The 13,089-nt window shown below is 41.8% G+C and overlaps 1 protein-coding gene across 3 annotated transcripts in view; it reads left to right on the forward strand.

Annotated features, from left to right (window-relative positions):
- stard13a (StAR related lipid transfer domain containing 13a) overlaps positions 1–13,089 on the forward strand; it is a 113,449-nt gene that overhangs the window by 1,800 nt on the left and 98,560 nt on the right. For 2 of the 3 annotated variants that reach the window (XM_060908780.1, XM_060908782.1), the window contains exon 1: positions 6,708–7,139. The exons of the other annotated variant lie outside the window; for it this stretch is intronic. In XM_060908780.1, coding sequence (XP_060764763.1) covers positions 6,974–7,139 — 166 coding nt within the window. In that variant the 5' untranslated portion in view covers positions 6,708–6,973. Of the gene's footprint in view, positions 1–6,707; positions 7,140–13,089 lie in introns of those variants that run through there. 3 annotated transcript variants of the gene reach the window in all.

A 13,089-nucleotide genomic window follows, 5' to 3' on the forward strand; every position in this document is an offset into this window, starting at 1 on the left:
AGATTCAAGCAAATTATATATGAAAATATTTGTCATTTTACTTAAGAAAGCTGTACCAATCAAGTAATCCTTTGAGAATTAAGAAAGCTATATCCTCTCGTGAGGTATATATATATAATCAATTTAAGTAACACTAAAGCGGCTAGATTGAGGCTTTTCTTGTTATTTATTTTTTTTAGGCTCATTATGGAACTAGAAGGGCACTCAGAGTGCATATCTCTGCCAAGCCACATATTTGGATTTGCAAAATCTAATCAATTGTTCCTTGGCCCATGGCCCACCTTTCCTCAAAATTTCATCAAAATCTGTTAATTACTTTTTGAGTTACATTGGGAATAAACAAACAAATTCTGGCTCTGCATACATATCTGGATCCTGGGTCTGCATACGCATCCAGATTTGTATCAAAATCTAAACAATTGTTCCTTGGTCCATGGTCCACCTTTCCTCAAAATTTAATCAAAATCCGTTAATTACTTTTTGAGTTACATTGGGAACAAACAAAAAAATCTTGGATCTGCATACATATCAGGATCTGCATACACATCCAGATTTGTATCAAAATCTAAACATTTGTTCCTTGGCCCATGGTCCACCTTTCCTCAAAATTTCATCAAAATTTGTTAATTACTTTTTGAGTTACATTGGGAACAAACAAAAAAATCCTGGATCTGCATACATATCTGGATCCTGGATCTGCATACGCATCCAGGTTTGTATCAAAATCTAAACAATTGTTCCTTGGCCCATGGTCCACTTTTCCTCAAAATTTACTCAAAATCCGTTCATTACTTTTTGAGTTACATTGGGAACAAACAAAAAAATCCTGAATCTGCATACAGATCTGCATACGCATCCAGATTTGTATCAAAATCTAAACAATTGTTCCTTGGTCCATGGTCCACCTTTCCTCAAAATTTCATCAAAATTCGTTCATTACTTTTTGAGTTACATTAGGAACAAACAAAAAAAATCCTGGATCTGCATACATATCTGGATCCTGGCTCTGTATATGCATCCAGATTTGTATCAAAATCTAAACAATTGTTCCTTGGCGCATGGTCCACCTTTCCTCAAAATTTCATCAAAATCTGTTCATTACTTTTTGAGTTACATTGGGAACAAATGAAAAAGTCCTGGATCTGCATACATATTTGGATTCTGGATCTGCATATGCATCCAGGTTTCTATCAAAATCTAAACAATTATTCCTTGGTCCATGGCCCACCTTTCCTCAATATTTCATCAAAATCTGTTCACTACTTTTTGAGTAACACTGGGAACAGACAAACAAACAAACAGAGGCGAAAACATCACCTCCTCCAACAAAGTTGACAGTGGTAATAAATCATTTTTACACACTGTTCAAAACATTATCTATGTCATGCGAGAGATTCATTTGAGTAACACATTACTGCAATCAGCGTAGCACGTTGTTTGTGATTCTCAAACTACTTTTCTAATTCATTATATAAACAGCACAGCATATTTTTGTCAGTACAGCAGTGAGAGCACATCACATGTAATTCTTTTAATGTCGGGTTTATGCCATTAAGTAGTGAATCAGCGTACTCCCGCACAGGATTTGTAATAAACGGTTAGAAAAAGCTGAATATGTATGCTTGGACTGAATCACTGTGCTGAAATGTTGGTGATATTTTACTCATTTTCTTTTTCATATTCTGTGTTACTTAGGTCAGTTAATGAACACTTGGGCCATTGTTATACGGTTTGTTTGGAAGTATGGAAGTTTGAATGAAAACCTGGTGTTAGTTGTAAGTGCAGAGAACACCATTCAAATACGCGGTTTTCAGTGTAAAATAACTTGAAATGTGTTTCATAGACACACTTATATTTCCAGTAGATGATAAACAGGAATAATAAAACGTTCAAAATAAGATAATAGTAAGCAGCCAAAATGTAGCAGCTGGAATAAGCGGGTGGTCTGAATGGCTAAGTATTAGTCATGGCATGATATATTGTACAATGATAAATCATGATACAAATTTACAACAATTTGAATTGAATAAATAAAAAAAAATTGTGATTATTATCAGGCTGCATACGCCCGTAGTCAGCTGGGATAGGCTCCAGCTTGCCTGCGACCCTGTAGAAGGATAAAGCGGCTAGAGATAATGAGATGAGATGAGATCAGGCTGCATAATGTCTTAGTTGTTCCTGGCTGTGGTTGTGTAATTGTGTTTAGACAGCAGAGGGCGCACTAATGCACAATAGCTGGAATGCATGTGACTTCACTGTAGGTGAAAGTAATAGAGCTCTAATGCTGCAAAAGCACACAAAAAAACAGATTTAAAATAGGAAAGAGATGTTGTGTGATTGAGTGTTCAAATAGATTTAACAAGAAATTACAGCTCTCTTTTTACAGACTGCTGACCGCTAAAGAAAAGAGAAGCAGATGGAGGTAGTACAAATGTTCATAAACGTTTACTGAGAAAAAGCCTATTTGTTATTAACTTTTTCATTTTTAATAAAATAAGTATTTTAGTTAATAGGCAATTATATTTTATTCCAACCTTTACAAATGTGGGTAAATAACTATTGTTGGTTTTTACGAAAATTAAACAAAATGTTTTTATTTTTTAATTTAACAAAAGGAATATTTAAGCTGAAGAAGAAAATGAATGTTGCAATTTTTTGTTAATTCAATTTTCTTCATGTAATTTTTTTTTTCAAATATATAATGGGAAAATTGAACCATGAACCCAATATTGTGAATTGAATCCAATTGTGAATTGGGTGAATCATTACATACCGACTGAGTATAGATTGTGCTTCCTGGACAGCTTTTTGGATAAGTATCTCATTTAGTGGAGCTGGTCCTTATTTAAAAAATGTACACTATCAAAACAGTACTGTGTATCATAAAATAGGTGTCAAGCCACAAACAATCTAAGTTCTACCTGTTAAAGATGAAAAATCTGAAAGGCAGTCTAAGTTTAGGTCATAAAAACAATTTTCCCTGATGCCCAGTTATTTTTATTTAGTGGACCGAAAGCTACTGAATTCGAATCACAGACTTCCAATTTTATTATTATTATTATTTTTAAATAGAACAATTAATGAATTTAGGTCCACGTGGCCCTAAATTCTCCGCTATTTTTTCCTGCTTCACCATGACCCGATTCAAGATACTACATCATGCATCACGTGGTGGGCTTTCCCTGTTTGCGCAAGGCATTGTGGGATACAAATTTGAAACAGGAGAGGAAAATGGAGGATGTGAGTGTGCGAATGAAACGTGAAAGACGGACTACAGTAACGGAAAGCGAGAAGAAAAGATGTTATGTTGCGAAGGAAAGGAAACGCAAGACCAAACTAATAAACATCAGCAGTCAGCGAGCACCTCGGTGTGATCAGCTGTTCGTTTAGCAACAGAATGATGGAACTGTCAGTGCACCGTCAGCGTAAACCTGTAGATGGCAGTAATGCAACACTGTGGATGCCAGCTGCCGTAAAACCCAAAAGAAAAAGATAAACCTGCGCATGCGCACACGGACTTCCTCTGTCTGCTTGACTGCGCGAAGCGAGCGATTTCATGCACATTATTTGCTTAGGAATCCCCTCAAATTAAATAACTTCCCAGCCACAGAATGGCCTTTTTTTTTTTTAGATACTGCAAAAATAAACATATATCACAATGACCAAATTTCAGAGGGAACTAAATTTCACCAATTTTATGAAATTGAAAGGCCGTCTAGCTTTAAATTGCAACACGCTTTATCTGAAATAGCAAGTATTTGTGTTCACTATCCTCTGTAAGTCCAGTGCTTTTTTTTCGGGGGGGGGTATGAAGAGTTAGCTACTCACAAACTTTATTTTTTCATATAGGCTATGGTGAATAGGCTACTAACAATAGTCATATAGGCTGCTAACTCAAGTCTTTGTATATAGGGCACATAACTTTGCTCACGATGGAGTACTTGTTTAGGTACACATATCTAATAAGGACAGGACTTTTAATGCTAATTCTGCACTTCTGACATTCTCACTCATATGATTCCATTCAGTAGCAATTTTCTAAAATTATATACCAAGGAGAGAGAGCATGGTAATGCTCAACCAGGTTATTAGATCAACATCTTTTCCTACATCTTTGCTTATGGTCATCATAGCAATGAAAATATTGGGGCATATCTGAAAGCGTGTGTAGTTTCATGATCTTTTGGAGTGGATTAGTTCCTATTTGTTCGTAATCTCATGCAGGTGGAATTTGGGGATCGCCGTTCTCAGCTCAGTCGTTATGATTATGGTACGAGGAATTTCTCAGTCTGATTCAGGTGGGCACTGAATAATGTACCATTAAATGGAAGCTATGTAAAGATTTATTTGGTTGTTTATTTGATAGGAATTTGGAGATTCATGCTACAGTTTAAAATAGTATGGAGAGGATGATAAAAGGCCATGCTGGATTGAAAAAAAAAAAAAGCTTTCAATTTTCTAAATTTAAAGCGGCAGCCACTGTGGGTCAGTGACCTCAAAGTGTTAATCTGGTGCCTGCAGGATTTATTTATTTTTTTTTAATTAATTTTTTTTTTTTTTTTTGGTCAAAGTCCTGTCCCGTTAGCATCCGGAAGTTTCTTGAAAAATCACAGAGCTCTGCTATTGTGTGGCATTTCAATGGTTAATTCTTCCTTTGATGGTGAGATTTATAGGCTTTGGAGGGCCATTTCTGGTTCAGTCTAGTGTACAGTACATAACCTGCTTCAGTCGTTGGTCAGGGGTCAGTTAGGTTGCATATGATAGGCTATATTGTGCCTTTCCTTCATGTTCCATATCTAATCAAGATGAACAGAGACAAGTAGATCCTAAATCTGTATTGTGTATGAACTCAGGCATTTAGTCAGAAATGTTAGTGAGCTCTTTCAGCCAGGGAGAATGTCGGGCAGCACAGACATCAACATCAACCTGACCATAAATCAGCTCATATACATACGTAGTTGGAGATGTGTGTGTGTGTGTGTGTGTGTGTGTGTGTGTGTGTGTGTGTGTGTGTACACGTACTTGCTACATATTGAGGACCGGAATACGTGGTTTTTTTTAAAGTTTATGTATTTATTTTTCTACATGAGGACATTTTTGGGAAGTGAGGACATTTTGGCTGGTCCTCACTTCATCAAAGGGCTGTTTGAGGGTTAAGACTGAGTTTTAGGGTTCAGGTTAGAATTAGGTTTAAGTTAGGGTTAGAGTAATGGTTGGGGTTAGGCATTTAGTTGTGATGGTTAAAGGTAGACTGCCTTTCAGATTTTTCAAGTGTAGGTCATAAAAATAATTTTCCCTGACACCCAATTATTTTGTTTAATGGACCGAAAGCTACTGAATTCGAATCACAGACTTGCAATTTTATTCATTTTTTAAAAATAGAACAGTTAATGGATTTAGGGCCAGGTGGCCCTAAATTCTCTGCTATTTTTTCTTGCTTCACCATTATGCAATACAGAATACTACATTATGCATGACGTGGTGGGCTTTCTCCGTTTGCGCAAGGCATTGTGGGATACAAATTTGAAACAGGAGAGGAAAATGGAGGGCGCGAATGAAATGTGAAAGACCGACTACAGTAACGGAAAGCGAGAAGAAAAGACGTTATGTTGCGGAAGAAAGGAAATGCAGGACCAAGCTAATAAATATCGGAGGTCAGCGAGCACCTCGGTATGAACAGCTGTTCGTTTAGCGACAGAATAATGGAACTGTCAGTGCACCGTCAACGTAAACCTGTAGATGGCAGTAATGCAACACTGTGGCTGCTAGCTGCCGTAAAACCCAAAAGTAGAAGGAAAAGAAGAACACGAAAATAAGCATGCGCATGCAAACACAGACTTCCTCTGTTTGCTTGACTGCGCAAAGCGAGCAATTTCATGCACATTATTTGCTCAGGAATTGCCTCAAATTAAATAACTTCCCAGCCACAGAATGACTGGGTTTTTTTTAAGATATTGTAGAAATAAACATATATTACAATGACCAAATTTCAAAGGGAACTAAATTTCACTGATTTTATGAAATCGAAAGGCCATCTAGATTTAAGGTTAGAGTAAGAGGCTAGGGAATGCATTATGTCAATGAGTGTCCCCACAAAGAGTGTTTGTGTGTGTGTGTAAATTCACAACACATATTCACAATATCCTTTGCATGATCCCTGTTATAAATCAGATTAAATAAATCATAATAATAAATTGAAACGACTTTCTGTGTGTATTAGCATTAAGTACCACAAGGGGGAGCTCTGTGTCTCTGTAACAGAACTCATTTCACAGAATATCACTTTCCTTATTGTTGAGTTTATTGGTGTCTTTATTGGCTCCCTTGCGTGTTTTTTTTTTTTTTGGTACTGGTTTTAAAAGGAACATCAGCTTAATATGTAACTGGTGTATTTATTTATTTTTGTCTATTTGGTGCAAATATTGTAATCGTATTAATGATCTAATCTCAGGGGTTTCTAGGTAGTGCCGTATTATGGTTAAGTTTAGTCATATGGTGTATGAATTATATTAATGATACATGAACATGGACACATAAGCACATGTTGAAGCACGTATCCTGTAACCCTACTCATTTATTTTGCTCCCACATGCTTTGGAATAAAGCACATTTTGGCTGAGGTTCTTCTTCCAATATGCTGTCCTTATTGGTGCCTCTCTCAGTCACATGACTATGAGGTGGGTAGATCAGAAAGGAGTGTTTTCGGAGATTAAAGTCGACTCCATAGGTATGTGTGTGTATGTGTTTGTCAGTGTGAGAAAAGGTCTTAATGCTACTCCCACTTTGAGTGGAAGTGAGTTTCTCAGCACTGTGGAATGTGGAACAGCTGCGTTTTACTATGTGAAAGCTGAAGGAGTGTCCTGGAGATAAGACGCACGGAAAGACAGACACCTCCATAGGTATCCACAGCTTTCTGTGGACACTGGTAACAGAGAGAGAGAGAGAGAGAGAGAGAGAGAGAGAGATAGATGTAATGACACTGGAATTACCAGACAAGTGTATGGACACTGAGTGTTTTGGGAACATGACACCTGAGACTCAAGATATTTACCTGAGGCTGGACAGTCCCCACAGGCGATCCGGATTGCGCTTGGCCAGAATCCTTGCCCGTCAGCAGCTGGTCCAGAAGATAGAGCAAGGTAAGGGAGGTGCACAGTGCACTTGACCGAGCCACTTTTCCTGTCTCAGTCCTGCTCTGTTCAGAAACTTTCTCTAAGTGGCTGAACGAGCCTTGAGTCAGGAATACTCTGAGTTTGGACTCATGGTTCTGACATATGCTTTAAGAGTCCAATGCCAGGATCAGATGCATTTCCAGTCACTGCAGAATTCTACAAAACAAATGGATCTTATTTTTAGACAACTTTTTTTTTTGCTTGCATTCAGTTTAATTCTTTACATCATTTCAGTATATTAATCATGATTGGATTGGATTGTGTTCTTTATAATGTTCTAATCTGTATCATTACAGATGTGAATTTGGCCTGCATTTACTACTTGCCATTGAGAGCATTAATTATCATTTTACCTTAAAGGCGTCACGCAGTGGCAATAAAAGTTGCATTATTCTGCACCAGAATGCTTTCGAGATTCGAAATAAATTGACCGTCGATTTTTCAAAAGCTTCCCACGGTTGTAATCGGTCCTTATTTGATCATGCCCATCACTTGAAATTTCCCGCGTTCGCAGCGCCCCCTCTCGGTCAATGGAACAGCTGCGTGACGTCATACCAGTAACCACTCGGTGCAGTTGCAATGACGGACACACCAGAAAATAGGAGTGATGCTGAGGAAATTAGCTTTGATTTTACCGATACAGAAGAAGAAAATGGCTCACAAGTAGAGATTTTGACAGCTGAATGTCCTGGTGGTATCCAGCCTTACAGATCTGAACCTGAGCGCTCATCTTCAGAAGAAAATGAGGACAGTTCTGACGACAGAAACGAAGATGAGAATGAAGAAGACCGGCGACTTGAAGACTTGTTTTAGTTGGTTTCTCTGACTAAATCACTACTTGTGTGTATTTTTAAAGACCATTTTCACTTGAATTAGAATGCTGTGTGATTAATCTATGATTATGTGTAATACTGATAGCTGCAGGGGGTGAAAGTATAGCTAGAAAGATTGAATTCTAGCAACTTGACAGCTTGCGATCTCGCGAAATGCAGTGGGCCTTCTGATACAGTAGACCCCTTGATATTCCAGTTTTCATCATTTTCCTTTTATTGCGGTTGATTTTAACTTGATATTCAGTATGTTATAGGCTGGGAGTATTGAGCTTTGTATTGTATTGTTTAGTAAACGTACAATCGTCAGTAATAAGTGATAATTATTAGTTAAAGGCAGCTCTGTGGCATAAATCTTTCAATTAATCTTCTGTCATCCATTTGCTAAAATTATGTGCCACATATGTTATCAAGACAACACTTCATGTGACAAAGAAAGATATGACAAATACATAAATGTATGAAAATCATTTTGTACAATTAATGATTGATACATAGAAACACTTAAAACGTGTGTGGCAGCGGGGGCGTGGTCAAGCGGCGGTCTGTGACAGGAGGGCGGAGCCAGGGAAGGCGAGTGGCAGAAATCACTACACCTGACGGTAATTAACCTGTGTTTTGTGTGTTTTCCCAGTAACCGCTCCCTATTTAAGGAGGCAGAGCTCATCCCGGGACAAGAACACAGTGTGTGTGTTTCGCTATCAGATTAAAACTGGCGGTTATACTGAAAAGTCTGGCAATAAAAAGCCTATTTGCATCTGAAGCGTTGTCCTGCCGTCCTCTGTGCTCCACCCACACTTCAGAGAGCTCTACAGTGGTGCCAAAACCCGGGACAAGGTGGAGCACCAACCTCGCAGCCCCATGGAATCCTCCCCGTTCGCGGACCTGGTCCACGCCCTCGCCACGGCTCAGCAAAGCCAGCACCAGGCGCTCGTCACGCTCCGAAAGGAGCAAGAGCGGCGCTTCGAAGCCCTGGTGCTGGCCCAGCAGGAAGATCGCGAGGCGCTCCGGCATCTCCTCGCGTCGGCGGGGTCCACCAGCGCCCCGGCCGCGGGCCCGTCTCCCCTCACCGTGACCAAGATGGGCCCGCAGGACGACCCCGAGGCGTTTCTCACATTGTTCGAGCAGGTCGCCGAAGCCTCGGGGTGGCCGATGGAGCAGCGCGCGGCGCGCCTCCTCCCCCTCCTGACGGGAGAGGCGCAGCTGGCCGCGCTATAACTCCCCGCCAACCGCCGCGGAGGACGGCCCGGTGAAGGTCCGCGTAGGCCAGCCGGCGGTTGGCGGGGAGTTATAGCGCGGCCAGCTATAGCGCGGCCAGCTGCGCCTCTCCCGTCAGGAGGGGGAGGAGGCGCGCCGCGCACTGCTCCATCGGCCACCCCGAGGCTTCGGCGACCTGCTCGAACAATGTGAGAAATGCCTCGGGGTCGTCCTGCGGGCCCATCTTGGTCACGGTGAGGGGAGACGGGCCCGCGGCCGGGGCGCTGGTGGACCCCGCCGACGCGAGGAGATGCCGGAGCGCCTCGCGATCTTCCTGCTGGGCCAGCACCAGGGCTTCGAAGCGCCGCTCTTGCTCTTTTCGGAGCGTGACGAGCACCTGGTGCTGGCTTTGCTGAGCCGTGGCGAGGGCGTGGACCAGGTCCCCGAACGGGGAGGATTCCATGGGGCTGCGAGGTTGGTGCTCCACCTTGTCCCGGGTTTTGGCACCACTGTAGAGCTCTCTGAAGTGTGGGTGGAGCACAGAGGACGGCAGGACAACGCTTCAGATACAAATAGGTTTTTTATTGCCAGACTTTTCAGTATAACCGCCAGTTTTAATCTGATAGCGAAACACACACACTGTGTTCTTGTCCCGGGATGAGCTCTTCTCTGCTCTCCCTCTGCCTCCTTAAATAGGGCGCGGTTACTGGGAAAACACACAAAACACAGGTTAATTACCGTCAGGTGTAGTGATTTCTGCCACTCGCCTTCCCTGGCTCCGCCCTCCTGTCACAGACCGGCGCTTGACCACGCCCCCGCTGCCACAATGTGTTTTAAAAAAAAATAATTTTTTTCTATCAATACCTAGCCATGACCTTGAAATCAGATCCATTGATAACAAAAGTCACAAATAGTGTTCAGTGTTCGTTGTTACAGCCAAACACAACACACCGATTAAGCATTTTGTATCACAGAATATTAATACATCATTTCATAGTGTTTTGAGTGTTCAAAACTATCCACAAACTGAATAAATCCACAAAATCCGCAATGTAAACAACTCTGGTAAACGCACGCTATAGAGAAAACATGGGGACAGGCCAGCATCACCCAAGGGAGGTTACTGGTATGACGTCACACACAAGTTGACCTAGTTAAGGGCTGGCTGCCTAAATTTGGCTGTGCGCGTCAACTTTAAATGCTTGTAGCGGGCGCATCGTGACACTGAGATCGCGGGAAACAGAGGGGCTTGAATAACCCACCAAACCCGACATTTTGACACACGATATAGCCTGATTGCTGAAATTACCGCACGACGCCTTTAAGTATTATTTGACCTGGTGGCACTGTGGTGTAACGGTTAGCATTGTCGCCTCACAGTAAGAAGGTTCTGGGTTCAAGCCCATTGGCCGACAGGGGCCTTTCTGTGTGGAGTTTGCATGTTCTCCCCATGTCTGCGTGGGTTTCCTCCGGGTGCTCCGGTTTCCCCCACAGTCCAAAGACATGCAGGTTAGGTTAACTGGTGACTCTAAATTGACCGTAGGTGTGAATGTGAGTGTGAATGGTTGTCTGTGTCTATGTGTCAGCCCTGTGATGACCTGCGTACTCTCAATCCGTTTCTGGTTGAGATTATGGCGTGCGCATTCTGGCTGCCGCTTCTCACCGGAGCTTTTTATTTTTATTTTATTTTCTCTTTTGTTTTTCTTTTTTGTGTTTGTGTAGTTTGATGTTTGCTTTTGTTTGAGTGTTTTGTCTGCCAGTTGTGGTGTAGCTCCGGACCCAGTTTTGGGCATCGGTTCCCTCCAGGCCTTGGTTCGCCGTGGGTGATGCCTGTGCTCCTAGCTATGGACTGCAGTGAGTTCATTACTCGTTTTAACATCATGGTTGTCCAGCGCTCTGTGCAGCGGTGCTTTAGTGCTTGGCGTGATGTTCCGAGCAATGTTGCTCGGTGGCGTCGCGGTGGCTGTGCAGGTGGTTTGGGACATACCAGCGCTCTGCGTGGCATTGCGTCTGTGCTCGCTTTGTGGATTCATGGCGTGGCATTCCGAGTGATGTTGCCCAATGCCTTCGTGGCGGCTGTGCAGGCGGTGTGGGACTTGTTTTCATGTGCCTTTTGGTGGGACTGTGGCTGCTACACCATAGGAATGACAGCCTGATCTTTATTTGGTGGACCTTTTCTTCTATTTTTTTCCTATAATTGTAAAGCGACCTTGGGTTTTGAGAAAGGCGCAATATAAATTGAACTTATTATTATTATTATTATTGATATTGAGCATGTACAGTTGGACTAAAGTGGGGTGGTGTGGTGGTGCAATGGATAGCACTGTTGCCACACGGCAAGAAGGTTCCAGGTTTGAATCACAGCTGGGGCTTTTCTGTGTGGAGTTTGCATTGGCTCTTGCAACCCTGACATATAAGCAGTATAGATAATGAATGGATGTAATAAATCTGAAACTCAGTGTTGTAAACCATGATAAACGGGTAGTCATTTATCATAAAATTAAAGTGTAATAACTATATACACTAACTGTAGCTATTTCTATAGCCCATGACTCCATTGTTTCATTGTGCAAATCCAGAGCTAGACGCCAACAGCTGACTTTCTGTAGTGGTGGGAAGAGGCTGAAAACGTCTGCTTAAATTAAATATGTGATACAGCAGGAATGTTTCTTGAGACATCAGAGAAAATTTCTGAAGATAGATCACCTCATTATTGTAGATAATGCTCCTTTTTGAATTGATTTGAACCACTGATATTGCGCAGGACTTGGCATCGGAGGTGCTGTTGGAATTCAACAATTCTGAGTTGACACAGGTGGGTGGATGTTGTCTCCACTGAGCTGTGCAGTCCTGCAGGATCTTAGGAAATCAGAGAACATGTCTGTCCTTGCTTCAGCGTGCTCTCACAGCACACATAGTGATGTATTTTCCATCCAGAGTCGAAATTAGACACAACTACTGGCATTACTAATGCTCATGCTCTGATGTAATAAAATGGATTTTTGGAGGGTTAGCACCATTCGATTTACACAACATGCCTACAACTTTAAAGGTGCAAATTGTTGTTTTATTGTGACGCAAACAATAATTAAATTGAAAAAACAGAAATCTGGAGTGTGCATAAGTATTCACCCTCTTTCGTATGAAACCCCTAAATAAGAGCTGGTCCAACCAATTCACTTCATAAGTCACATCATTAGTTGATTAAGAGCCACCTGTGTGCAATCAAAGTGTCACATGACCTGTCACATGATGTCTGTATAAATCAACCTGTTCTGGAAGGACCCTGACTCTGCTACACTACTAAGCAAGCAACATGAAACCCAAGGAGCCTCCAAACAGGTCAAAGTTGTGGAGAAGTATAGATCAGGGTTGGGTTATTAAAAAAAATCCCAAACTTTGAATATCCCAGGGAGCGCCATTAAATTCATTATAGCAAAATGGAAAGAATATGGCACCACTACAAACCTGAGAAGGCCACCCACCAAAACTCACAGACTGGGCAAGGAGGGCATTAATCAGAGATACAACAAGGACACCAAAGATAACACTGAAGGAGCTGCAGAGATCCAGAGCAGAGATGGGAGTATCTGTCCATAGGACCACTTTAAGCCGTACACTCCATTGAGCAGGGTTTTATGGAAGAGTGGCCAGAAAAAAGTCAATGCTTCAGAAAACATGTTTGGAGTTTGCCCAACAGTATGTGGCAGACTCCCCAAACACATGGAAGAAGATTTTCTGGTCAAATGAGACTAAATTTGATCTTTTTGGCCATCATGGGAAATGCCATGTGTGGCACAAACCCAACACCCTGAGAACACCATTCCTACAGTGAAGCATGGTGGTGGCAGCATCATGCTGTGGGGATATTTTTCATCAGCAGGGACAGG

This window comes from Neoarius graeffei, chromosome 25, assembly GCF_027579695.1.
Source record: "Neoarius graeffei isolate fNeoGra1 chromosome 25, fNeoGra1.pri, whole genome shotgun sequence".
NCBI lineage: Eukaryota > Metazoa > Chordata > Actinopteri > Siluriformes > Ariidae > Neoarius > Neoarius graeffei.